The sequence below is a fragment of the Toxotes jaculatrix genome, chromosome 9 (genome assembly GCF_017976425.1).
Source record: "Toxotes jaculatrix isolate fToxJac2 chromosome 9, fToxJac2.pri, whole genome shotgun sequence".
Classification (NCBI taxonomy): domain Eukaryota; kingdom Metazoa; phylum Chordata; class Actinopteri; family Toxotidae; genus Toxotes; species Toxotes jaculatrix.
In genome coordinates this window covers 2,406,212-2,431,327 of record NC_054402.1, presented here as the reverse complement: position 1 = coordinate 2,431,327, position 25,116 = coordinate 2,406,212, and the positions used below count along the sequence as shown (strand labels likewise).

Here is a 25,116-nt window from a genome sequence, read left to right as displayed (position 1 = left end):
ACAACGCAGCAGGACAGAGACACTCCTCCTCCCAGAGATTCAACTCCACACTGAAGGTACAGACTGTGTGTGTGTGTGTCTGTGTGTGTCTGTGTCTGTGTGTGTGTGTGTGAGACACAGGTGCACACAAGTTCACAGTCCTGCAGGTGTTACGCTACAAAACAATGTGACTTTTCAGCAGGTAGTTTTTATTTTTTTATCTCTAAAAGTTTTCATCAGATCTGGTTCAGTGTCGTGTGTTTTTTCTCTGACTTTCATTTAAGCTTCTCATTTCTTGTGTTTAGTTTTCAACACCTGAGAAATAACAGTGAATTCATATCACTGCTGCAGAAGCTTCCTCCTCTGGATGCCGATGCTTTGTGGTTGTCAAGTTATTATCTGACTGGTATTATTTATATTTATGGATTCATGCAGCTCTGTGGTTGTTTTAAGGAGGAAATATCTGATGTGCTTTGATCTTTTGCATGATTTTCTAAATCTTTTTTTCTGTTTAATTCTGATAAATGACACATTTCGTGATCTTTGTTATTACTCCCTGTATTAACCAGGACACACAAAAAAAGATCTTTAAACTCTTTAAACTAAAACTAAAATATCTTCAGACTAAAAGGTTAAAATCCAATTTCTCCGAAAATTAAACGTGACTGGGATTAAGTGTAAAAACAGCGTTCAGGTGTTTTCTGATCTTTGAGCATGAAGGTGATGTTCAGTCTGCTGCCGGGCTGCAGGGAGGAAACAGGGTATTTTTGTGAATGGAAGAATTTGCAGAGTGTGTGTGTGTGTGTATGTGTGTGTGTGTGTCCTCACACGTGCATGAAAGAGGGGGGCAGTATGTCAGCATCAGGAGTGGTGTGAACGTTAGAAGTTCACTTTGTGTATGTGTGTGTTTGTGCACGTGAGCGTGCGCAAGAGTCTGTGCATCATCAAGAATGTGTGTGACGTTAAAGGGGAGCGTGTGCCGTGCACTTCAGCACAGGCGTGCATGTGACGGTCAAAAGCCGTTTATTTGCAGGGATGGAAACTGCTAAAATTAGCCGATGTTGCTGGACAATACACTTCACCCGTCAGCTGAACTAAAACTGTCCTGCTGTGTGTGTGTGTGTGTGTGACTCCTCACTGATTCTCAGCAGGTTTGGAGTCTGTGGTGTCTTCACCCTGAATCTGAAATGTCCATCAGGAGACTGAAACAGTGTCACTGAGAGTTAGTGGACACTTTTGTCCCCCGGTGCGATGCACAAAGGAAATGTAGACGCTGCTCACCTCTGCAAAAAAAAATCTAAAGAAGATTCTGGGTTGTGGGCAAACAAAAAAATAAGCATCACGTCTTCAGAGAAATGTCTTTGTTCTTTTTGTCAGATTTAATGTTCAGAGTCGTAAAGTTTGATAGAATAAAACATAACTATCACTGTTAGATACAGCAGATAATGTGTGGTGTGAGTGTTTGTGGTAGTGGGACACAGCTCATGTGTTGTCTGGTGACTGTGACCTCTGACCTCTCTGCTATGACGCTTCGGTTGCGTTCACATGCAGCTAGGAAAGTCTGACTTCCTGCAGAACGCAGGCTCTCCTGCAGCGTTTGCAGCAGAGACACTCGTCTCATTATACCTGCGAGAAATTAGCAGTCACTGCTTCAGACACCAGCTGTGAAGGAGGTGAAGTTTTCAGTGAGTCCTTCATGTTGTTGTTGTTGTTGTTGCAGATGCAGATCTGTGGCTGTTTGCTGTTCTCCTGCCTGCTGTTCATCACTGTGCTGCACTGCAGTGTCAGTGGCTTCACAGTCCAACATCAACCTCAGGTGAGACACACACACACACACACACATTATAAACTGTTAACACAAATACAGCAGATTAAATATCTTCATTAAACACACATATGGAAGAAGATGAGGCGTTTAGGCTGAGTGGTTTGTCACAGTGTGGACAAAAATTAATCTCAACACTAGTGACTAGCACATGTTTAAAAAAGATAAACAAACATATATAATGACTGTAAATAATTTGTGTTAAAGGCTTTTTTCTGTCATTAATGAATACCAGTGAACTTCAGTAAATGGATTTTCTGTCAAACAAAACTAAAACAGTAAAATGCACCTTGAATAACTCAGTTCTCCACATATATCACAGCTGGAAGTTTATTAATGTAAAAACATTTTCACAGTAAAAACATCAAAAACCTTTTGTGAAATTGCGTCGCAGTGATTTGCAGCTTGTCAGATCGACGGTCACATGACTCGTTTTCACATCCTCCAATCTACAAATGCATGTTGCATTTAGGTGCTGGAGGAAACTCGGACGTTGCTCCATGTGTGAAAGGCCGTCAGTATTTCCTCAGACAATACACAGCTCAGTATATTTAACATGGAATAAGCCAGTCTGCCGTCTGCTGTCCCTCTGGACTGTCCTATTGATTCAGAACTAAACATATTAATGGTTGGTGATCAGCCTGTGGTCTTGTACTGGTGCAGCAGAACAACCCATGGACTCTCTGGACCTGGATCAGAGTCAGGATCAGACGGTGAAGCAGCAGATCAGATTGTGTCCTATCAAATCATCCCGAGGGCCAAATCAAACGGCCCCTCCCTCAGAGGGCCCCTGTGCTGATATCGGATGATGTAACATCAGACGGAGCGAAGCCCTGAGGTCCAACGGGCTGCGGGAGCGAAACCTGAAGGTGGTCTCTGTTTAGTCTGGATAAAACCTGATCGTCTGACTCATCGGAGGCAGTGGGAGGACAGGAAGTCAGAAACCACTCGCTGTCGGGGTCGTGACGTAAGAGATGATTCACAACATGGAGTCCTGACGTACGAAAACACTGAGCAGAGCAGGGAGGCTTTTCTCTGCGGAGCTCAGTGTTTTCTATCCGGATCCTCCCTCACAGAAAATAATGAAATCCTGAGGATTTCACGTCAGTCAGAGAGTTACGGCTGAAGAGACCATTCTCAGTCTGCTGTGTGCTGCTGATCTGATTCTGATTCTGACTACATCTCCCGTCTCACACACCTGTGCAGCGGGGGTGGTCTAGTAACCTGAGCACAGTTCTATATATTCATCTAATCCATGACATCGCTGTCCAGTCCCTGTACATTGCCTCATCCCATTCTGTTTTATTTTCAATATATATCCCACCCTCCTTTGATTTCAGCATACAGCCTTATTCCCATTCTGTTTTAGCATCAGCACATAGACTTATCCCCACCTGTCTTTGTGTTTCAGCACATAGACCGGCCCGTGTCGAGGCCTCTTGCGGCTCTTCCACGTCGCCCTGGAGGACCGAAGGCAGGGGAGGAGTTAACGGCGAAGCTGCTCCGATTGGATGACCTGGTGAGGATGGAGAATGATGTCATGGAGCCAAAGAGGAAGAGGAGTTTCCCCGGCAACAACGCACCTCTGGACCGCCTGTCAGTCAGCTCCATGGAAACCAAACAGGCACCAAACAAGCAGAGGTAGGACGACTGTGAGAGCAGAGTCGCGTCGTTGTGTCCGAGCGACGCAGGTGAAGTTCTTCATTCTGTGCACACCTGTTGTGGGTTGTGTGAAACCAGTGTCATCTCTGCAGTGTTGTTCACTGGTTTGTTTTCCTTTTTGTTTATAGCAAAGTCGTGGAGTTGCCACGCCGACGAGTCAATCCTCCTCCCATTGACAGGATTGGCATGAGTCGTCTACCAAACAGCAGAGGGTAGGCCACGCCCCCTCCCTCTGACAGCCCACCCCTCTCTACAGCACCCCCTTCAGGACAGGTACAGTCACTGTCATGATCAAGTGTTCAAACGTCTGAAATGGTGAAATGGCCCTTTAAAATTCCTCTCACTCCTCACTCGGGTGTCTTTCTCTCTGCAGAGGACTCACCTCAGATGCATGAAACAGCCAATCACCAACTGCCAGTCACCTGCTGAGACACGCCCACCACCTGCCACTCACACATCAGTTCTCCACCTTCACTTCACCTGGTCACCAACCAACCCCCATCCACCCCACCCCCACCCCCCACAATGAATAATGAATGTTTTTATGATGGTGCATTCAGGTGCTGCTCGATAAATTCATCACGTGCAGAAAAGTCAGGACCAAAGAAAAGACAGAACTAGTTTGATCAGAGGATTAATGTTCAGATGCTCATTTAGTTTCTATAAAATTCTACATTGAACTCATATGTTTAAAAGAAAAACTTCTGCACAAAAATGTGACAGAAGTTTAAATTTTACTACTTGTTTTGTAATTTTAGATTTCCTCCCTCGAGGTTCTTATCAACATAATCAATTCATTCATTTCTGTCCTGGATAAATAGCTCTGCTTTAAAATGAGCCAATTTTGGCAGCAGGGTTAGAATTTAAATTTAGTAAATCTGAATCTTATAGGTTAGTGTTAAACAGGACTGGATATTTATTCTCTGATCACATCATTTTATAAAGTTTAGACTGAATTATTTACGTGTTTATCTGTTGAAGAGAATAATATAGTTTGTATTGGCACTAAAACTCAGACGTCATGCTGCCACCAGAATCGAAAAACAATACCCAGCCCTGAATCAGAATTTCTTTTTCCTGACTTAAGTTCAAAGTCAGATTTACAGACATTGGTTCTCTGGCTCTTCTGTTGCATTTAGTGCCCAGTCAGAAAAGAGTCTCCCCTGGCAGAGATTTTATTTGAATAGTGACATTCACAAATGAACCTTTGATTGAAACTTTCTTGCATTCTTTTTGGGCGTCACCTGAATGCATCATCACTCCCTTCCCCCCGACTCTGACCGGAGGCGTCTGTCGCCTCTACGCTCAAACCAAAATGTATGACACGACTTGACTTGAGTTTCTGCCTCGTAGTTTTATTTCTCCAGCAGTGCAGCAGGTCTGTTCACAGCAGGACGACACACTGACAGAAGTTTCCACTGCACCAGATGACATGTACGAGAAGCTTTATTTTACCAAGTCGCCGCCAGTATTGAGGCCAGAGTGAAAGCACTTCAAGTGAAAGTAAAAAGAAATTTAACTTCAGTTACACGTTGGAACTATTTTTTGACAAACAAAGCAGTACAGAATTTTAATCCTGTCCATAAACAAACAGTGGATCCACTCGGTCAGTACAAAGCAGCCTCTGCTTCTGGTCTTTATGCTAAGCTAGGCTAACAACACCCAGCCTCCAGTTCTGCACTCACAGCTCACCTCACTCTCAGCATGAAAGAATGCAAGAGCGCTTCCAAAAATGTTTAACTATTCCTTTAAAAAAGAAAGTCTGGTCAGACCTTTACTGAGAGCGATGTTTCCTCAGTAAACAGGTTCATATAAAGTTTTATGTAATTTCTTTTAAATGGACTAAAACGTGAAAAACCATCAGAATACTCCTTTAAAAACAACAGGCGCCTGCATGTTTCTTGTGAATAACAACTTCCTGTCAGCAGCCTTCACCTCAGCTGGTTCAGGTTCATACAAGTGCTGTATCAGCACAACATTACTGTATGACGAGAACCATAAAGGAGAGATTTACAGGCCGAATGCGGCTGAACAGGCCGGTGCGACACACTGGTGCAGTGGAAAAGGATTTGACTTTGTTCCTGTCTACGTTCAGTCCTGTTCACTGATTCTCTTTTTAAATGCTTCTTACTGCCTTAAGTTTATCTGTGCATAATAAAGAGTAAATGATCACTGTGCTGACATTGACATTTTCTTCTGTCAAATGTGACAGGAAAAAAAGGGTGAGGACGAAGATCCCAGGTAAGAAAATGAAAATGTGATTGTTTACACTGCGGTGGGGTCTGTAGAGTGGGATCTGAAACCACCAGGAGTGAAGTGAACTCACTGTAACTACAGTTACAAAAGATGAGTTAAGAGAGCAGCTGAGTTTCATCTGAGTCTTTATTAAGAAAAGTATCATCCGATCCAGAACAGTGCAGACAGACAGGCTAATTCACACAGTCAACAAACTGACTCTGGATCAGATCAGACATCTTCACTACAGAGTCCTGGTGTCTGTTTAAAGGTCTAGACTCACAGGAGGAGATCTGATCCAGATCAAACAGAGCCACCCTGCTACCTGTGTGAACTCAGTCCTGTAGACAGTTTACGTACTTCTGTACAGCTGCTACGGGAGCAGAGAGGGGACAAAATGGACTGAGGGGGAGGTCTGGCCAGCCTATTAGCAAAATACAAACACTTTCACATTCAGAGACAAAGAGGGCGAGAGGGAAAATTTTGTTCTTGAATCTGGTAACAGAGACCTTGAGGGTTTGGACAAAAAACTTGAAATCTCACCAAAATTATCCTTGGATTGAGGCCAACTTACTATCAGAATTACCTCCCTTTCATTTCATTTCCACTGAGGCTCTTTATGGCAGTTTTATGTAGCCTTTGCCTGCCTACTACAGCGGCTGTGCTAAGTTTGAATACATGTCATGGTTACAGACTGATTTTGGGAGGATTATATGAAGTGATTTTTCTCTGTCATTTGGTTTTTAAAGATTTAGTTCCAGCCAGTAAGATTTGTAATTTAATTTGATGTAATTGGAGCAACGACATAGTTCACATTGGTCTTGGCTAGTTTTGAGATGAAGCTAGCTAACTGCTAATGTTGGATAAATTAGCAGGCTTGTTGGGGAAGCTAACACAGTGCTAACATTAATTCACCTGACATTTTACAGTTGTTTCAAAACTAAAAGTAATGTAGCTGTCTGCTAATATTAACTATGGTAGCTGGCTGATGTTACTGTACTGATAACACAAACTAATGTTGTAGATTATGCTAGGTTTGAGATTTAGCTAATGTAGCTGACTGCTAACATAAATTAACATTAGAAACCTTGGTTTAGAAATAAAAGGAACATAGCTAATTGCTAACATTAGTTGATATGGTGGATTTAGTTTCTATAGTTTTACCTCAGAGACACCTGATTGTCAACATCTGCTAGATAGCATTATGGACTGGAGATTAAGCTGACTGCTAACATTATTTAACTTTGAGGTACAGCTGATGTAATGCTAACATGGTGGATACAGTTGGCCTGGAGCTACAGCTAATGTAGCTAATTGCTAACATAAGCTGATTTAGCTGACTTTGGGAGATAAAAGTAGCATAGCTGACTGCTAGCATTGAGAGTAGTTATGCTGCATTCGAAGGATAATTCTGGATTATTTTGAATATTTTTAGTCCAGGCACACCTGAGTCTCTGTGATTTCAGCAGATGTTCACACTTTGACCTCAGCCCTTTAATAAGGCAGAGCTGGACCTGAGGAGTGAGGGAAGGGGGAGAATAATCGTGGGAAGAACAAAACATAAAAAAAAAAAAAAAAAAAAAGTGAATAAATCCTATCGAAGTTAAAATCAGAGCGGCATCCGGTTGCCTTCAACACTGATTTTAACTGCATGACCCGTCTTCGTCAGGCGGCGGATGTCAGCAAATCTACGCATCTGTTTATCAACACGGGACAAACCCTTCTTCATCGGACCCTGAAGGAGGAAACAGACACAGAAACATAAATTTTAAAACTAACTTTGAGCTGGAGACATGCTGAGGACTGTTTGAACATCTCTGTCTTCTAAAGGTGTAATGAAACACTCAATCTGTATCTGTGCATGGACGCCTACAGGTTAAATGATCCACGTCCTACCACACACAGATGTTACATAACGTTTCAGGTGTGAAATGTTTCAGCACTGGAAAGCAGTTTAAACAAAAGCAGTATATTTTTAGCTGGTGTTTCATCACTCTTTAGTCCACTTCACTCCACCGGGGACGTGCGGGGGATGACAGGCAGCTTAGAGGCTTCACTGTTTCTGTTAATGTATAAACTTTAGGAAACTACATGATAAATTTTCAAATAAAAGCTGGAAACAATTAATTCAGCACATCCATGACTCCACACGTTAGCATGGTCAGAGGTCTGTGTGGTGCTGTGTGATCTCAGCTAAGTCAGAGGTCACAGGTCAGTCAGTTTTCTGACTCAGGTGGTCGATTCCCCACAGACAGCTGCTCCACTCTGTCTTTTATCTGGAAACAAAGCAGTGTGTTTTTTTTCCAGGGAGAGACTCTTTGTGGACACCACACACAGTTGGACCATCACTGCACACCATGCAGAAGGACTTACTGCCCCCCACAGGTCAACAGCAGGAACTACAGGGGCATTCTGTTTCCCTCTATGCTGATCTTGACAGCTCCCTGTGGGCGACGCATTTTCCTCTCCTCAGCAAAGCGACGTTTGTGTTTCTCCAGCAGGCTGATGCCTTTCTTATAGCCGCTCTACAGAGGACCAATCACAGCTCAGCTCCACTGACAGGAGGTGACTGGTTATCACGACCTCTCCATAACATTCTCAGTCTGATTTTATCATTTTAGATGCAGCGTGTCTCTGTACTGCCAATGCTGAAAACGAAACAAAGCCCACCCCCCATGTACTCACCCTGTTGGAGTCCATCTCTACGTTCCACTTCGGCCGTACAACATAGTCTTTGTTGGAGGGCATCGGGACCCGAGCCCTGGCACAGAACCCGGGGTCACCGGGTCGCAGAGCTCTGCAGGGAGGAGGTGGAGAATCCAGTTATGACACTTTGACTTTTTTTTTGTGTGCCCTGTCACAATGACACGTAAATGTCACCTGCAGCAGATTTTATCAGCTATCTGTTAATCAACGCCTGTAACAGCTAAAATAAGAAGGGCTGGTTGTGTTGGCTGTGCTCACTCCAGTTTGCATCTGCAAGTGGACTTACTTTTCCTCTCCGGTGAGCTGCTTCTCCAGGTCCCTCCGAGGCGTCTGACCCCCTGAGCTAAAAGGAGCAAAGGTGAAGGTTTATATCACGATGAATTAACAGTGACTGAGTGGACACAGTAACCGGGGCGGGAAACGAGAAGAGTTCAAAAATCTGAACTCCACAGTCTGCTAATGTTCAGGATCAGCACACAAACAAGAAACTTTACTGGTTTCTGGAAGAAACTTTCCACTCTGAGCACAAGCGCCAGCAGCAGCAGAGGCTCCATGCTATTATTAGCATTCTCCATCTCACAGCAGTTAGTCAGCATATCAGACTGTGACTTCTTGTCTGTAACCTGTGGCCCAGGAACCATTTCAGGGAACCCTACTTGCATTTCACCCACAGGCATTAAATTTAGTTCCCGATGCCACGGCAGCCCCTGCTCTCTGCAGATGGAGCTATCAGGTTTACTGTGCTGAGCAGCACTGGCTGGTCAAACACACAACTCGAGCTGCTGAATCGTCTGAACAGTTTCATCCACACAGTAACCAGAACTGTGGCTCTTTCACTAATACTGGGACAAAGGTCAGACACTTCTGTAATGTTCATGAACACTGAAGTTCAGTCTTTCTCTCTGTGTTTGGATTCACACTTTGTTTAAACTGAAATCCTGTTAAACTCTTGCTTGCAGTGCAACCATGCAACTGTACGACTGAACCTGATTGGTGGAGAGAAGACGTCGGGTTCCACCGCCCTCTCCACCTTCTGAGGCTGACTGGGGGAGGAGGGGAAGGGGGGGGAAGGGGGGGGTGAAATGGAAGGATGAAAAGGAATGACAGAAGAAAACTGAGAAAAGAACATAAAAAACATAAGAGGAAAGGCTGAGAAGAAGAACACGTGATGACGAGGAGAGAGAATGAAAAGGAGGACACAAAAGTACATGAGACAACAAAAAGGAGAAGACGGACAGATTATGTAGGATGAAAATATCAGGCGGAGCTGGGACATATGACCTGAAACCTACCCAGACCTGAGGAAGACGCTTTGGGCTTCGAACAGCATCAGACTAAAACAATATGTGGGCATTTTTTCGTCCTTTGATATTTGTGACCTGCCACAAACCAGTCGCATGATACGTTTAATCCCCTTCAAATGCACAAAGTATCAGAGCCATCAAAAACAAAAAGGCTCTAAAATTAATGAGTGAGATTAAGAGAAACAATAAGGTGGGATTAACAACTGGGCAAAGTGGGAAACTGCCCAGGACACCAAGGTCCCCAGGGTCACTGTGTGCCATGTTAGTACCTTAGTCTTCGTCTCTGAGGCATCTGCTGGTCCAGATCTCTCTGCTGTCGCTCCTCTCTCGTCATTCCCTTGTAGTTGGACGTTAAACCAAAGATCGGCCGTGACCACTCATCTGGACAGAAGACAGATCAATACTCATCACTAGGTGCTGGGTTTAGTGCAGGTCACAGTTCACAGACAGACACTTAAGGTGTTTTCAAGCCCCAAATAAAAAAAAAAAGTGTCTGTCCTCCTGTTTCTAAAGAAACAGCAAAGTGCACAGAGAGTGAAGTGGGACGTCCTTACTGATGAGTTTGAGAGCCAGGTCTTTGTTGGATCGAGACTCTTTGGGATGTTTGTAGAGAAACATGACGGCCCGGCCGATTCCACTGTGCTTCAGAGTCTCCTGACTCACACTGGGCAGCTGCAGGAGGAAAACACACAGTGAAAACACTGAACTCAGACTGGTCTTCAAAAACACAGCCCCGAGATTTACCAGGTTACAGAGACTGCTCACCTCCTGCAGGATCCTGAGCAGCTCCTCTCTGATCCTGAGAGCAGGCAGCGATTTATCTGGAAGAGGACTGATCCATTCTTTAATGGCCGACATCACCCCACTGTCGATAAAAGTCTCCTTCAAGTCCTGTCTGAGGGACAAACGCCACCACAAGACTTTATTAACCAAAGCTCCAGTAGAAATTATTTATTTATTATTTATTATTTATTTATATTATTTATGGATTTAACAGAGCTCTTACTTCTTCAGGTGCATGACGACCTGAGGCAGCAGAGTGAGTTTTTTCAGTGCTGGTTTCTTCTGACTGTTCAGAGTTCGATCCTCCTGTTAAAACAACACACAGTCAGTCGGGCTCACCGGAGGCAGAGAAGCTTTAAAAACATTCCCAGTGCTGAGGCTTTTATTTTGACAGGCGGACCTCCGCGGCCTCGTTCATCTTGGTGATCATGGCGCTGACCACGTCGTCGGCATCGCTAATGAACGTCCCTCCGTCGCGGTGTCTTCTCTTCCTGCTGTTCATGGCCTTCCTCCGAGCAAGCATGATGTCGAAGTCAGACATGAAGCTGGTGCTGAAAACACACACATCTAATGACTACATACTCATTTTGCTTTTTCTATTTCAATCTGAGCATATCTCCTCTTGCTTGTCTGTAAAGAAACATGCATTTTCCTGTGCTGCTTACTCTTGGCCGCTGCGGTCGACTCCTTCATCGGAGTCTGACTCTTCCTCCACCTGCTGCTTCTTCTCCTTCGACTCCTTCTTCTCCTCCTCCAGGTCCTCCTGGTTGAAACCCTGCACCGGGAGCAGACAGACGGACACTTTACTTTCATAGTCTGAGTAGGTAATAAAAAACAATCTAAGGAAGTAAAGAGTGAAGGAAAGAGAGGACGAAGGAAGCTGAACTCACCGTGAACTCCTCCCCCTCCTCATCTCCGGACTCTCCAAAGATGTCTGCAATCATTTTCCTGCAAGAAACACAGGGGTTAAAGGTCACACCAGCAGCTCTTGGTTTCCAGTCAGTTTACTTTGTGTTCTGATTACTAAATGCACTTTTCAACAAATGTGTTTTCGTGCCTTTGAACACTACCGGCCTTATGTCCTTCTTTTTCTTTTTTGTCTTTACAACATCAAATTTTAGATCTTATTTTACCTGCATACTTAGTCGGGCCCTTTCATGGACTGATTAAATATGTGGAATTGAAACTCACTCCTCCTCATCGTCGTCTCCAGAGTCGCTGTCGCTGCCGAACAGCGCCTTCTCATCTTTCTTCCCTGCCGCGGGCTTCGACGTCTCGTCGTCGCTCGCGCTGTCAGAGCCGAGCTCTCTGAGTTTGGCTGCCAGACTCTTATCAGGGCCCTCTGACCCCTCATCGCTGTCTGAGTTCTCATCATCCGACACCGCCCGACTCCGCTTCACTGCTGAGGATCACAGGGAAAAAAATAAACACGCACACAAGACAGAGAGTGGAGCAACGTGATGGCCAGAAGTATGTGGACACCTGAAGATTCCTTCTGCATGTGACAGTGTAATCTGTGATGGAGACATTATGATCATTAATGTTCTGCTCTAACAGCCTCCACTCTTCTGGTTTCAGCGTTTCCACCAGATGTTGAACCTGCTGCAGGGATCTGCTCCCATTCAGACACACTGGAGCATCAGTGTCGTCCAAAACTGAGGTTGATGATTAGGTCTGTCTGCGCTGGATGGGACGGGGGTCTGTGAAGACCAGTCAAACCAGTGTGAATCCCAGCGGGTAAGAACTGCTGGTGTTGTGTGAGTCTAACAGCTAAATACACCCTGAGTACTGGTCTACACCTCACAGCTGGACAGAGGTCAGTCTCTTACCTGGTTTATTTGCCTTCTCCTCATCTTCATCCTCACTGTCTGACAGAATGGCCTTCTTCCTCTTCACTGCAAACACAAATAAGAATTAATGACATTCTGAAGGAATATTTCAAGACAGTTGATCAGCCACGATTTTCAGCTTAAAATGAAAAATGAAACCTGTGGTCCAGTCATCTGTCCACCTTCTGAATATAATCAATGTACTACAATCAATTCATTATCAAACTACACCATTTAGTTTTGAATGCAGCTCTGACATGAGTGTGTGCCTGCAGTGATGTTAATGTCCGGGAGCTGGTCTGGGGTCAGTACCTGGCTTCTCGTCGTCGCTGTCGTCTCTCTGCTCCCTCTCATCCTCCTGCTGCTCTTCATCACTTCCTGCTGCTGCCTTCCTCCTTCCTCCCTCCTCCTCTTCCTCACTGTCAGACTGCATCACAGCTTTCCACTTCCCTCCTCTTCCTCCTCCTCCTCCTCCTCCTCCCTCTGTCTCTTCCTGTTTCTCCTCCTCCTCAGAGTCTATCTGTGCCGCCTTGCGTCTGGCAGGCATCTCTGTGTCAGAGTCACTGTCAGCGTTGGACCGGTTGGACGCCGCAGGTTTGATGTCCTCGTTCTCTGAGTCGCTGTCTGCGGCTGCTTTGGGCCGGTCCTCACCCTCCTCCATGTCTGAGCTGCTCCCCCTGCGTTTGGCGGGAGATGACCCCTCCCCTTCCTCGTTATCTGAAGCTCTGTGCTTGACCGGCGACTCCTCCTCGTTGTCCGATCCGCTCATCCTGCGTTTGACTGGAGAGTCGTCGTCGCTGTCTGCAGGACGAGTAGCCTCCGCCTCCGAGTCACTCTTGTCGTTGTCATCATGGCCCCTGGGGGCCTCGTCCTCCGAGTCACTGTCAGCCCCTCTGCGGTCCTCATTGTCAGAGCCACTGGCCGCCCCGCTGGTCTCCATGGCGTGGGGTGCATCATCATCGTTGCTGCCCTCGTCCTATTTAGACAAACAGTGGTGGGTCAGTGTGACTGAAACACCAGGGGATTGAGATGAAAAGGCATCAGGATAACCTCAGTCTAACCTCAGACTGGTGCCTGTCACTCCTCATCTCCTCGCCATCTGACGCCGGGTGTTCATCCTGAACCGGAGTGCCGCCTCCGTCATCTGTAGAACACACAACAGGACAAGAACAGCGCAACACAAGTCAGTATTTTACTGTTGTTACAAAAGACTTGTTGCTGATCTCAGGCACAAAAACCTGCACAGAGACAGGAGGCCAGAAAGTTTGGCCTTCTGGGAGATGAGCTGCAAAAGGAGTCCTTTTTTTTTTGGAATGGTTTCTGCAGAGGACTTAAGTTCACTTTTTATTTTATATCACAACTAGGTTTGGACGGTTCTGTGGAACAAGGACCCCCTTAGTTTTTGTTATACTTGTTTTCCATATCTCTTGCTTTGGGCCCACAGAGGAACCCACCAAACTCCACGCAAAAACCGTGCATTTCACGGTTTATCAAAAGCACATGGTAAAAAATGCATGTTAGTGCAAAAATATAAGAGAATTATTACTTATTAGATATGCTTATTTATTCGGCACAGATGTCGTTCTTTGGTATTAAATGATGAATGATAACTATTTTGTGATATAAACAACCAACAGTGCCTCAGAGTGAAATCAGCACGATGCTATCCGACAGGATGCGACGTATGGACGGATTCAGGTTGGACCGAAGCCCCGACAGTTAAGAACTACAATCATTATTATCTGACAGTTGGATAAATTTAACGGAGGAATGTAACTCTGATGGCCTGATGCTCGTGGCGCTAAAGCGGGATATTCAGTGACTGTTATGAACCAACAATACCACTGAAAATGACCGTGTGGGCTAAATAACATCCAGTTAATCGTCTTTATAAAAATAAACTTAACTTGGAAGCCGGCGATGATCGGTGAACGATCGCCGTTAACCGAAGCTCGTTTGTTCTTTAAATATGAAACAAAGCAGAAAGACGGTTTTACCGGAACGGCCCCCGGACATGAAGTCGTCCACTTCTCCGTCCATTTCTCAGACGAAGAGAGACTCGAATTCAGACCAGAACGCGGGGACAACTCTCCGTTTACTCAGCTTTAATATCAAAGCGAGAAAAATGTACACAAACAAAGTAAAGACGTGTTTACAAAGCAATCCAGCTACAGCTAGCTATAACAACCTGAGACCCAAAATGGAGTGACTGCATGATCTGCGCATGCGGTCGCTACGTAATGGCGTAACAGCCTTTAAAAAACAAAACACAAAAAACTTTATTGTCAATACGGAAGTATACAGATGCTTGATTCTAACTGCGATTAAAAAAAGTGTTAGAAGTAAATATTACAAAGATGATCAGTCAGAACTCACCATCAAGTACAAACCCACTCTAAAAACAGAAAGATTGCAGGATGTTGAATCAAACATATCTGGGTCCAGGTGACGTTATCAGACTAATTATATTATTAATAATAATACACAATTGGGAAGTGTCAGAAACGTCAAATTAATTTATTTACTTATTAAATTATAGCAGGGGTTTCCTCTTTGACCAGGTTGACCGTAAAACTGCTTTTAGTTTCAGTATCTGTGGTGTTGAAAAGTCCTGGACTTTATTTAGTGGATTCTACTTAAAATGTGCCAGTTTATCAATAAAGTTTGGAGAAAAAAAAGTGACGTGACGTCTTTGACGCGCGACGTAGTTCACGAAGAAACCACGCGTGTTGTCAGGATCAGGGTCCGCTGAAGTCCAGGGTTAAATCCAGTCCTCGGTCTATTTAAATCCGGAGTGATGGGGGACCGGAGTCGGCTGTGCTCCGTGTGGCTGGGTTCGGAGACCGGCATCCTGAAAGGGGTCAGCGTGTCGCGGAAACAGGCCTTTAACTTCTGCAACACGAGCCACCTGAGCCGCGACCAGGAGGTCCGCGCGCTGTGCTGGGCGGACCCGGCGGAGAGCGAGCTGCTGGTCGGCTCGGTGGACGGAACCGTGAAGACCTTCAGCACCGAGAAGGGGGCCTTTACCGAGACCCGGCGCTGCGGAGACCCGGCGGACGGCTGCTTCACCGGGCTAGCCACGCTCAACAGCTCCGCGCTGCTCACCTGCGGGGAGTGCGGCACCGTTCGGGTCTGGAGGGAGGACAGCAGCGAACCGGCCACCGAGCTGGACGCGGGGAAGAACGTGTGCAGGATGCGACAGAGTCCGGTTCACCAGCACAAAATCGCTACCGGCGGTAAGGAGAATGGGCTGAAGATCTGGGACCTGGAGAAACCCGAGAAGCCCGTGTTCACAGCAAAAAACCTGCGGGACGACTGGCTGGACCTACGGCGGCCGCACTGGGTCAGAGACATGGCCTTCATCCCGGACTCCGACAAAGTGGTCACCTGCACAGGTTACCACCAGGTGAGTCTTGCTTATCAGCCAAACTCCATTCAAAAAGCGTCAGTTTACTTTTCTAAGGGCAAACTTTCGCCTAGTCAGTAAAGACTTGATCACTTGATTTATGATCTTTAAATTCTCCACTACAATTTGGTTAATATCCAACACATCAATATTAAAGGGACATTCCGTAAAGGGACAAAACGTCAGGAAAGAGGTCCCCTCACCATCAAAGTAGAAAAACACTGGACAGGAACCTGCTGTCACTCCAGAAACCGACAGGTCCCTTAATACAAAGACAAATGATAAACAACAAGACAGAGATTAAAGTGATTCATCTCTCGTGGTCCAACATGTGAATGACAGAGAATCCACATCAGGTCCGTAAAGTCCAGTTTAGCCAGGATTAAAGTCACAGAGGGAGGTGACAAAAATCTTATTTAGCTGCAGTTCAACTGGATCGGTGTTTTGCGTTTACAATTTTGTTCTACACTGAATATTTGTGAACATTGTGCAGTAAAGTTCCGTGAATCAAATGTTTGAATATTTCATTTATTGATGGAAAAGTGTAGCTGAAGAACAAGTGACTCGATCAGCAGGAGAATCATTTGGAGGCAGAAGTGATTCGCTTTAGGTGTGAATGAGGCTTCCGGTGGGAACATGTCCGGCGTGTGTGTTGGTCACCACACAAACGTCACTGTGTCTGTGTCCTCTGTCAGGTCCACGTGTTCGACCCGTCCTCCCCTCAGCGCCGTCCCGTCCTGGAGGCCGAGTACGGCGAGTACCCGCTCACTGCTCTGTCCCTGCTCGCCGACGGTAACACTGTGGTGGTGGGAAACACCCACGGCCAGATCGCAATGCTGGACCTGAGGAAAGGTCTGGTCCGCGGCTGTCTGAAGGGGTTGGCGGGGGGTGTGCGGTGGCTGCAGTGTCACCCCTCCCAGCCGGTGGTGGCGTCCTGCGGCCTGGACCGCTTCCTCCGCATCCACAGCCTGGAGGACCGCAAGCTGCTGCACAAAGTCTACCTCAAGTCCAGACTCAACTGCCTGCTGCTGGCCAGTCGGGACCTGGTGGACGGAGGGGGGGCGACGGAGGGGGAGGGAGCAACCCAAGAGGTGAAGGAGGAGGAGGACGAGGTGTGGGACGCCATGGAGCAGGTGGGAGAGGTGGGGGAGACGCCGAAGAGGAAAACAGCACAGGAGGAGGAAGAACCACAGAAGAGCAAAAAGAAGAGAAAGAAAGGGCGAGACTGAGGGGCGTTTGAGGAGCAATCAGAGCGTGGGACATTTGAACACCGTCAGTCACATCATCAGACACACACATGGAAAAGAAAAGCTTTGACAGACACAGATTGACTTGGATTTATTGGTCTCATGGTCTGAGACTGACCTCTGATGTCTCCACAGTTATCTTCACACAATTTGTAATATTCTGTCCGAACCCTGAGAGCTTGATTGAACCAGATAAGTGCCTCCTGTTGTCTTATGACAGGTTATGTCCAGTTGTGTTTGGCGGCTCAGACCACAAAGACTCACGAAGAGCAAATTTTGTGTTGTGTTTTTAAAAAAAAAAAAAAAACTTCCAGTTGAGTTTTACTGCTTTCACTTTGGTAGATTTGTACATTTCAATGTTACATACACACCAAAATACAACTGTTAAATTCTGTCCTGGCTTCTAAGGCAGATTCTCACTAATAATGTAATAATCAACTGTTTGTAAACTGTAAAAATCTTATTTTCAGTTCTGTTAATAAATATCCTACCAGAGTCACTGAGAGCTCCTGATTCTAATCAACCTTTATCATTTATACAGTTATTTGTGTCTGAATGAGTCCAGTGTGTGAAGGCTGGGGACAGTTTCCACCTGATGGAGCGCTGGATCTGCAGAGACTGGACTCTGAGGTGAGAGACAGAGACTCGTCCACATGTATTAAGACATTTTATTAAGCATTAGCATCACATTAGTAACAATGTGGAATGAAATGTTTTGTCGGTAAAGACAAATTCACCCTGAAGCAGAGTTCACACGTCTTCCTCCTTCAGTCTGAAGCTTTGAGTCGATGCAGTGAAGTTTGCAGCAGGTTTGCAGCTTTAAAAAATGATAATAAAATCTACATTTACATGATGTTATGTAACAGCAGCGACGTGAGTTGAGCTTCAGGCCTGAATTCTGTCCTCACAGGTTGTTGGTCCACTTCAGTCCTGATTCATAAAAACATTTAAACAGTTTTCAGACTCAGAGAAACAACAGTGACACTTCAGTCTGACGTGTAACAGCAGCTACACATTAAATCCCTTTCTGAACACAGGTCAGAGAACACAGCAGATAAAAGGGGGAAGAGTCAAACATCAAATAAAAGATAATGAAACACTCAGTCAAACCATCAGCTTCGCACACTGAAGCACAACATCGTGACTTTCAGTCCTCACATGAAAAATATGATGAAGTCAAACCCTGAGTTTAACATTATCTATGTCCACATTTCTTCAGCAGTATCCATTCAGTGTATTCGGAGTAACTTACTCTCTGTATAAAATTTAGTCATAAACCAAAGTGTTGGACAAATTTAAACGTGACCTGATGGTGGCGCTAGAGGAAAGGTCAGAGGATCAGTTATTCATGTTCATCCTGAGGAGAACATGAACGTTTGAAACACATTTCACCACAAACCATGGACTCAGGACGAAGCTGAAAACTGTTGCTGTAAACAACTGACTTCAGAGTAAAGTAGCTGGATGATGTGATGTTATTAAAGGCTACAACCTATTTTCAGTTTTAGGTTGTTGGACGTTGTTATGATGTTTTACTTTTTAAGACTTTTCGCGACCTGCAGATTCCCTGTTTGTCCCAACTTCTCAGAGGTGAGTAAAACCAGTTCCCTTAGTTTTCTAAGACTGAAGTGAATATCTATGGATTCTGCACCGTCTGTGTCAAAGTGTTCACGGCTAATTTCCAGGTTTCTGACATTTTACAGACCAAACGATTAACAGAGAAAATAACCTGCGGATTAACTGATCCTGAAAATAAACGTTAGCTGCAGTCATAGTTCATAGCTCCTCCTCCATCATCTTCAGCACGGGTAACACTTTTTCCAACCACAGTAACCGTACATCAAGTATAATATGTGCACTGATAATGTCATTATAAAGAATATATATATACTACACTACATCATTATGCTTTCTGAGTTCAGCCGTCAGTCGTGTGAAGCGTCAGTAAACTCTTCTAAATGTTTAAATGAAATGTGCCCGTGGTTTCAGAGCAGGAGGGTCTGTGGTCCGACGGGGTCCCAGCCTCGGGTTCTGTCATTCAGGCGTCTTTTCAACACTGTTTTGGTTGTTCACCATTTCTCCTCCTCCTCCTCCTTTTCCTCTTCCTCTTCCCTCCTCCTCCTCATGCCCCTCCTCTCCTCCCCGGCTGAAGTGCCGCCTGCTGAGTTTCTCCGGGTCGTGTGAGGCCATGTCGCTGAAGTCTCGGAAGATGTCCTGAAACGTCTCGTCATCTCCTGAGGAATCAGACCACATGTGATCAGCGTGCTGCTGTTTACAGCCTGACGTACGGAGCAACAGGTTAAAGGTCAAATAAACGTTTCTGTGTATTTCTGGATCTGGACACAGTTTGGTGTGTGCGTCCACTAACCCGCAGCTCCAAAGACTCCTTCTGAATCTCTCATCTCTTCGTTCATCCTGGCCATCCGCAGTCTGAAACAACAACACAACAACAACAACAACAACAACAACAACAGCTCATCAGACTCAGAATCAGAACATGAGGATAATCAGCTCTTACTAAACCGTGTCCATCAAATCCAGGTCTGCGAGAGAACGGCGACTCACAGTGTGACGATGTCAGCGTGAGCTGTTTCCACGGCGATGGCCAACGGGTCCTGTCCTCTCTCGTCCACCGCATACTGATTGGCTCCTCTCTTCAGCAACAGACACACCTGTCTGCAACAGCCAATCAAAATCAGCTGTGTTTATTCCAGTTTAAACTTTATTTAAAGCGTGTACATAACAAAATGAACGACGTGTGTGTGAGATTACCCGGTGTGTCCAGCGGTGGCAGCAGCGTGCAGCGCTCCCTGTCCTCTGAGGTCTCGGTGGTTGACGTTGGCTCCGTTCAGCAGCAGGAACTCACAGGCCAACAGCGACCCCTGCAGGCAGCACGGAGAAACACAAACACTGAAAACCAGCTGAGAGAGTGAAGTCAGCAGAAGAAATGGAGAAGATGTTCTTCATGTTCTTTTGCAGAACCCTTCAGGGACACCGTGGTTCAGAGGTCAGCACTGAACCCTCACTGCGAAAAGGTCCTGGGTTCAAACCCTAACCCTTCCTCCAGGTGTTCCCACAGTCCAGCTGAAAGCACCTGAACCTGGATTTAATATCCCGTCCTGAGCAAAACCCAGATCCAATTATTGATCAATGCCACTGATTATTTGTTTTCGTGTCTGTAACGCCTCCTCACCCCAACAGCGGCTCCGATCAGCGCCGTGCGTCCCCCCTCCTCGGCAATGCTGCCGTTGACCTCCGCCCCCTCGGCCAACGCCGCCGCCATGGCAACCAGGTCTCCAGCCAAGGCTGCTTGGTACAGACGGAACCCGGCCTCGTTCTTGTGACGCCCTGAAACAGAAAGAGATGCTTCAAATATCTGAAAGTTAAATCCACTTGAGGGTCTATCTCAGCCCCTCTTAGTTCATCAAAATGCTCAGATCACCCCGAGGGGACCAAAGTGTTGACGGTTGTTGAGATATTTTTGTCCACTTTTACTTTTTCCTCACACAGGAGGCGTCAGATGTCTAAGTGTCTGACTTACGAGCTTCATCTGAGCTGCTGTTCCGTACAAATCTCTTCTCCACGTATTTCTCCTTGATCCACATCTCCTTCTCTGCCCTGAGGCAGAAAAACAGGTGCATCAGTTAAACAAGAAGCTTCATATCAGAGCTCGTTCTGTTGCCTGTCATCGTTAAATCATTATCGCTGACTTCATGTTTCAGTAACAGGAAAATCAAATACGAGTGACTTTACCGGGGGCAGTCGGTCGTGGGCTTGACTCGTCCTTCCTCTGAACATCGCGCCTCGTAGATCTGGTTCATGACGTCATTTCCCAAAACACAGAGAAGCTGAAGAAGAAGTCAGAGACCAGAGTTTGGTGTTACTCTACATTTTTCTTGTTCTCGTCACTTCGTCTGTGCAGAGCGTGTATGTGTGTGTGTGTCTGTGTGTGTTACCTTCAGCTGTTCGGCCTCCCATGAATCCAGAGTGAGAGACCGTACCTTAGACAGGTGAACACCCAGGCTCCTATGGACATGATGACACCACATCACACAAATACAGGAGAATGTTTTGATTTATTTTCTAAAAGCACTTTACACACCTAATATGATTCTGGATAAAAAGATAAAACTGTAAAATCTGAGATAATGTTGTCATCCTGAGATGTGTTCTGGAGGGAATAAATTCCCGAAGGACAATTTCCTGTCCAGCTGCTGAGGACTGAGCGGAGGGACAGTGAGCCCATGTGAAGACACGCCTCCTGCTGTGGTTACCTGTGTATCCCCGAACACTCGATGCACATGGTGACTCCCAGGTTGATGGAGGCCCAGCGAGGCTCCTCCTCCCCGCAGTCACAGCACCGCTGGTTCCCAGGGCCCCTCAGTGCCACGCCCAGGGCCGCCGGCCTCTGAGCCGGGGGGCCCGGCGAATTATTCCCGCCGCACGGGAGAGGGGGGGGCTCTTTAGGCTGTTCACAGGTAAAGATGACAGACGTCCAAACAGTGCTGATGAGATTTCAGTTCATTACAACTCTGGTCTTTTTTTGGAGATTAATTGTTGCTTTTACCGTGGTAATTATTAGTAAGGCATTATTTACACCTGCGTCTTCACAGGGGACCTCTCATTTTTTTACACCAGAGGTGTAACAAACCAGATTTATCCGCGAAGCTGAACCTGCCTGAGTGAGTGGAGTGCTGGCTCTCTCTCTGTAGGCGAGATCGATGCTGCCCTGCAGAGCGCTGAGCCAGGCCTGCTTCAGCTGCTCCGAGTCGGCCTGCAGGGCACAACACCTGACACAGAAGTGAAAGCACATGTTTGTCAGGAGTTGTTTTTTTTTTACAGATTTACGTCTACAGCAGGAAACAATGGGCTCAGAGCTGAGAGCCACAGACAGAGGAGGGAAGTGACGACGATGAAAGAAATGCAGAATAACACAGACTCATTTTTCATTAGAGGGTGTGAGAGTCGTACTTCTGGACAGAGAGAAGCTCGAAGCAGAAACGTCGATCCATGTGCTCCAGAGATTTGATGGCACAGAGTCTGAGATCCTCAAACAGAACCATGGCGTCCTCCTGCAGCAGAACACAGAACCGTTCACTGATTCTCCTGCTGCTCGTTCCTACAGCGACAGTTCATCAGCTGTTCTGTTACATAACAACATCCAGCTGCTGAAATCCTGAAGCTGATCCACACTGTGTCTCTGTGTGTGCGTGCACAGTGTGTGTGATCAGAATTGTCACGGTTTATATTTTTGTGTTTGTATTTTGTAACCTGGTTTTGATAAGAGCGACATAAATGAACTTTTTTAATATTTGTCATTAAATAATAATCTGCTGCAGCTGCAGTAATTCCAGAAAGATGCAAACACTGTACAGACTGATCGATCTTTCTCACAAGTTTAAGTAAATGTTCAGTCTCACCCTGTGTGACTTTCTGTAAATGAGCTGATTGTCTCTGATGGAAAACCAGCACCTGAAACCAGTTTAAACAGAAAAAATAAGCATTGTTCATTTCATGGAATGCCACACACATTCGGATTTATTCAAATAAGCAATATGATATGATACAACACCCACCCACACACACAGACAAACACACATAGGTGAAATATGTGTTTTAAATAGAGCAAATATCCTTCATTTGTAAAAACCAGCAGAATCCAGTCTGTACCTCTTCCAGGTTTTGGATTTCCTCCTGGAGCGTTTGAACAGGTAACCCTGGATGATGTCATCACTCCCAGGACATGGGCTGACCATTGGCTCACCTGAAGCATCCTGAACACACACACACACACGTACGAGGTTACAGTCTCTGTAAATTCTTTGAAAAACTGATATTTTCAAAATAAATGTCAGCATCGTCTCCTTTTTTTCACAGAGGTGACGACAGCTGAGGATTCCTTACTCTCTGCTGCACCAACAGGTGTTTGTTCTCCAGGTCTTTTCTTTTGGCTGCACATTCTGCTGACAGCTGGGACAACTGAGGACAACAGGCAGACCGTGAGGTTACAGCGCAGCACAGGAGGAGACATGAACTCAAGACTCAAGAAAGGCAGAAAAAGATCAGAGGTCAGAGTTCAGAGGTCAGAACCTGCGCTGCCATGGTCTTCATGGTGGGTTCCAGGTCTCTGAGCAGGTCGAAGCCTTGGTGGAAGAAGGTGAACTGAGCGTGGACGAAGGAGAAAACCTGACAACGGAGAGAGACACTGTGAGAGCAGGTACCCCCCCACACACCCCCCCACACACCCCCCATTTTACTTAACTATATGCACAAGCTGTGAACTCATTGCTCTCAGAGTTCACTATCTCATAAACTGTTCATACATCTTCCTTTACGAGCACATATGTTTGCAGTGATTCAGGTTGGAAAATTAGTCAAACTCACTGAGTTTAAGATGTCGACCCTCTGCTGAGTCCTGAAGGTATTAAGCTGAAAAAACAAAGACGTCAGTGTCTCACATTCAAACAGGTAAATAAAATGTCTGACACGTTTTCCAGGTGCGCCTCAGGTGTGCTGACATCGGTCGCGATGGCAGATCTCTATGTCGTACCTGCAGACAATAATCCAGGGCAAAGTGTTGGTAGCATTTACGCGTGGCAAGCAGCAGGTGACTGGCCCTCTCTGCGTCGGCGGCTTTGTGGCGAGACGCCTGAGCGTTTTTTACCGCCGCCGTCTCCAGATCCTCTCCGATGCGAACAAACTCTCTCCTGGTCTCCGCCAGCTGGGGGAGGAACCTCCGAAACACAGAAACCATTATCATCAGGATAATTAGTGCTCTTATTATTAATCAGCTGCTCATGCGTTGTGCTGACTATTCCTATTGTACATTTCTTGTATTTTTATATCAACATGAATCCACAACGGGACACACTGATATGTGAAAATAAAGGAGAACTCACTGTGTACAGAGGTTGGTCAGCTGCTGGCTAATGGCTCTCTGTGTCTGATCAAATAACATCTGAGGAGAAGAGACAGACAGAGGAACACTGTGTTAGAACAACTACTACAGTTACTACAACGGCTGTCTCAGCTAACTGTTATGAATATGTTATACACTTAAAAAAGTTCAGAGAGGAGAAGAGAAGCAGCTTTTATAGTCCTGGGAAATATTTATCTGTGTGTGTGTACTCACAGTGTGAAAGCTGACCATCTCCTGCAGGCCCTGGTTGAACTGGTTCAGACAGTTCTGGGGGGAAGGAAACAGGAAGTCAGTGAGAACCATTTCACAGGAGAACATGGTCTGTAAAACACTGTGGAACCACGAGGCAGAACCTTTGTGTACTGTGCTGTATTATTATTATTATTATTATTATTATTATTATTATTATTATTAACATTAGCATTATGTAGCTCCTTACTGTGATGATGCTGTCTTTCTTCTGGTACATGGAGAGCTCAGCCAGGCTGCTCAGGAACAGCTGATTGGTTGAACTGTACGCTTGCCCCGCCTCCACCATCTTACCGCACAGCTGCATCACCTGATTGGTCAGAGACACAGATTATAGACCAATCAACAGCCTTCACCGGTGAGCTGCAGGTTTCCTCTGCAGAAACACAAACTGTGTGTGTTGGTGTGTGGTAGTAGTACGCTGTACCTTGTCCAGGTGCGCCTCCAGCAGGGAAACCTCCGCCTCAAACTGATCCAGGTTCCGCCTGAACATAATAATTGAGACAGCCATCAGGACTGCTGCACATGCGCGGTTTGAAGATACTACGTGCGTGTGAGTATTTACCTGAATTCAGGTGAGTCTTTGACACACTCCTCGAAGTCCAGCAGTGAGTCCATGTTACCTGGCTATTGTTGTCGCTGAGTCCCCGTGTCGATAAAGTTTAGGAAAGCCTCCTCATTCTGCCGGTTAGCCTGTTAGCTTGTTAGCGCGTTAGCTCCGCAGCAGCAGCGGTGTATCCGCTGCCGCTCCGATGGTTCATTCTCTCCACATTGTAAACTCCGTCCGCGAACCGGGGAACCGGGAGAACAATCAGGCGCCGTGCACGCGCTCCTGCGCGTCCCGCATGTCGGTGCCGTTTCAGTAAAGGTGCGAATCAAACGCAGATCGGTGAGTTTCAGTCTGACAGCTGTGCGGGCATCCTGCTGCTGTTGTTGCTAACCGACCGCTCAGTTCCGCCAGAGATCCGGCTT

The 25,116-nt window shown here is 46.0% G+C and overlaps 4 protein-coding genes across 9 annotated transcripts; 2 read left to right on the top strand and 2 right to left on the bottom strand.

Moving 5' to 3' along the window:
* On the top strand, positions 1–5,621 carry ostn (osteocrin). Its single transcript, XM_041046742.1, has 5 exons — positions 1–56; positions 1,700–1,795; positions 3,216–3,445; positions 3,595–3,739; positions 3,840–5,621. Exons 2-4 carry the CDS (start codon positions 1,700–1,702, stop codon positions 3,680–3,682), a joined length of 414 nt encoding a protein of 137 aa, XP_040902676.1. The 5' UTR covers positions 1–56; the 3' UTR covers positions 3,683–3,739; positions 3,840–5,621.
* Positions 5,622–5,830: 209 nt separating this feature from the next.
* Positions 5,831–14,530, bottom strand: LOC121187508 (protein IWS1 homolog). 5 transcript variants are annotated; one of them, XM_041046773.1, is made up of 17 exons: positions 14,321–14,530; positions 13,385–13,467; positions 12,636–13,299; positions 12,324–12,389; positions 11,686–11,896; positions 11,385–11,442; positions 11,160–11,269; positions 10,895–11,045; positions 10,718–10,800; positions 10,477–10,606; positions 10,266–10,383; positions 9,981–10,092; positions 9,394–9,450; positions 8,694–8,750; positions 8,387–8,498; positions 8,075–8,226; positions 7,298–7,436 (listed from the first exon to the last, which is right to left on the bottom strand). In XM_041046773.1, the coding sequence occupies exons 1-16, from the start codon at positions 14,361–14,363 to the stop codon at positions 8,101–8,103; spliced, it is 2,181 nt and encodes a 726-aa protein (XP_040902707.1). In that variant the 5' UTR covers positions 14,364–14,530; the 3' UTR covers positions 7,298–7,436; positions 8,075–8,100. The 5 variants fall into 5 exon arrangements, with proteins under 5 accessions (XP_040902706.1, XP_040902708.1, XP_040902709.1 ...); XM_041046772.1 differs by lacking the exon at positions 8,075–8,226 and having other exon boundaries at positions 5,831–7,436; XM_041046774.1 differs by lacking the exon at positions 8,075–8,226 and having other exon boundaries at positions 5,831–7,436; positions 11,686–11,893.
* Positions 14,531–15,033: 503 nt separating this feature from the next.
* wdr74 (WD repeat domain 74) lies at positions 15,034–17,475 on the top strand. Its single transcript, XM_041046276.1, has 2 exons — positions 15,034–15,729; positions 16,425–17,475. Exons 1-2 carry the CDS (start codon positions 15,121–15,123, stop codon positions 16,956–16,958), a joined length of 1,143 nt encoding a protein of 380 aa, XP_040902210.1. The 5' UTR covers positions 15,034–15,120; the 3' UTR covers positions 16,959–17,475.
* Positions 17,476–17,632: 157 nt separating this feature from the next.
* Positions 17,633–25,100, bottom strand: zgc:162872 (BAR_ACAPs and ArfGap_ACAP domain-containing protein). Of its 2 annotated transcripts, none has more exons than XM_041046274.1 (22): positions 24,710–25,100; positions 24,572–24,629; positions 24,335–24,454; positions 24,109–24,162; positions 23,876–23,934; positions 23,527–23,710; positions 23,361–23,405; positions 23,067–23,162; positions 22,881–22,955; positions 22,647–22,750; positions 22,397–22,448; positions 21,948–22,048; positions 21,628–21,766; positions 21,251–21,444; positions 20,933–21,002; positions 20,730–20,824; positions 20,518–20,594; positions 20,170–20,324; positions 19,749–19,858; positions 19,542–19,652; positions 19,345–19,406; positions 17,633–19,210 (listed from the first exon to the last, which is right to left on the bottom strand). In XM_041046274.1, exons 1-22 carry the CDS (start codon positions 24,760–24,762, stop codon positions 19,011–19,013), a joined length of 2,214 nt encoding a protein of 737 aa, XP_040902208.1. In that variant the 5' UTR covers positions 24,763–25,100; the 3' UTR covers positions 17,633–19,010. The 2 variants fall into 2 exon arrangements, with proteins under 2 accessions (XP_040902208.1, XP_040902209.1); XM_041046275.1 differs by having other exon boundaries at positions 21,655–21,766.
* Positions 25,101–25,116: the final 16 nt, after the last annotated feature.

Excerpts from the sequence above, each read along its gene's own strand:
- LOC121187508 (XM_041046772.1), bottom strand. The coding sequence starts at position 14,363 with ATGGACGGAGAAGTGGACGACTTCATGTCCGGGGGCCGTTCCG. Across the intron at positions 12,390-12,635 it reads CAGCGACGACGAGAAGCCAG|TGAAGAGGAAGAAGGCCATT; the intron begins GTACTGACCCCA and ends TTGTGTTTGCAG. Across the intron at positions 11,270-11,384 it reads AGGAGGGGGAGGAGTTCACG|GGTTTCAACCAGGAGGACCT; the intron begins GTGAGTTCAGCT and ends CTCCCGGTGCAG.
- zgc:162872 (XM_041046274.1), bottom strand. The coding sequence starts at position 24,762 with ATGGACTCACTGCTGGACTTCGAGGAGTGTGTCAAAGACTCACCTGAA. Across the intron at positions 23,935-24,108 it reads AGATGGTCAGCTTTCACACT|ATGTTATTTGATCAGACACA; the intron begins GTGAGTACACAC and ends TCTTCTCCTCAG. Across the intron at positions 22,956-23,066 it reads TGAAGACCATGGCAGCGCAG|TTGTCCCAGCTGTCAGCAGA; the intron begins GTTCTGACCTCT and ends TGTTGTCCTCAG.
- ostn (XM_041046742.1), top strand. The coding sequence starts at position 1,700 with ATGCAGATCTGTGGCTGTTTGCTGTTCTCCTGCCTGCTGTTCATCACT. Across the intron at positions 1,796-3,215 it reads CAGTCCAACATCAACCTCAG|CACATAGACCGGCCCGTGTC; the intron begins GTGAGACACACA and ends TTTGTGTTTCAG. Across the intron at positions 3,446-3,594 it reads CAGGCACCAAACAAGCAGAG|CAAAGTCGTGGAGTTGCCAC; the intron begins GTAGGACGACTG and ends TTTTGTTTATAG.
- wdr74 (XM_041046276.1), top strand. The coding sequence starts at position 15,121 with ATGGGGGACCGGAGTCGGCTGTGCTCCGTGTGGCTGGGTTCGGAGACC. Across the intron at positions 15,730-16,424 it reads CCTGCACAGGTTACCACCAG|GTCCACGTGTTCGACCCGTC; the intron begins GTGAGTCTTGCT and ends GTCCTCTGTCAG.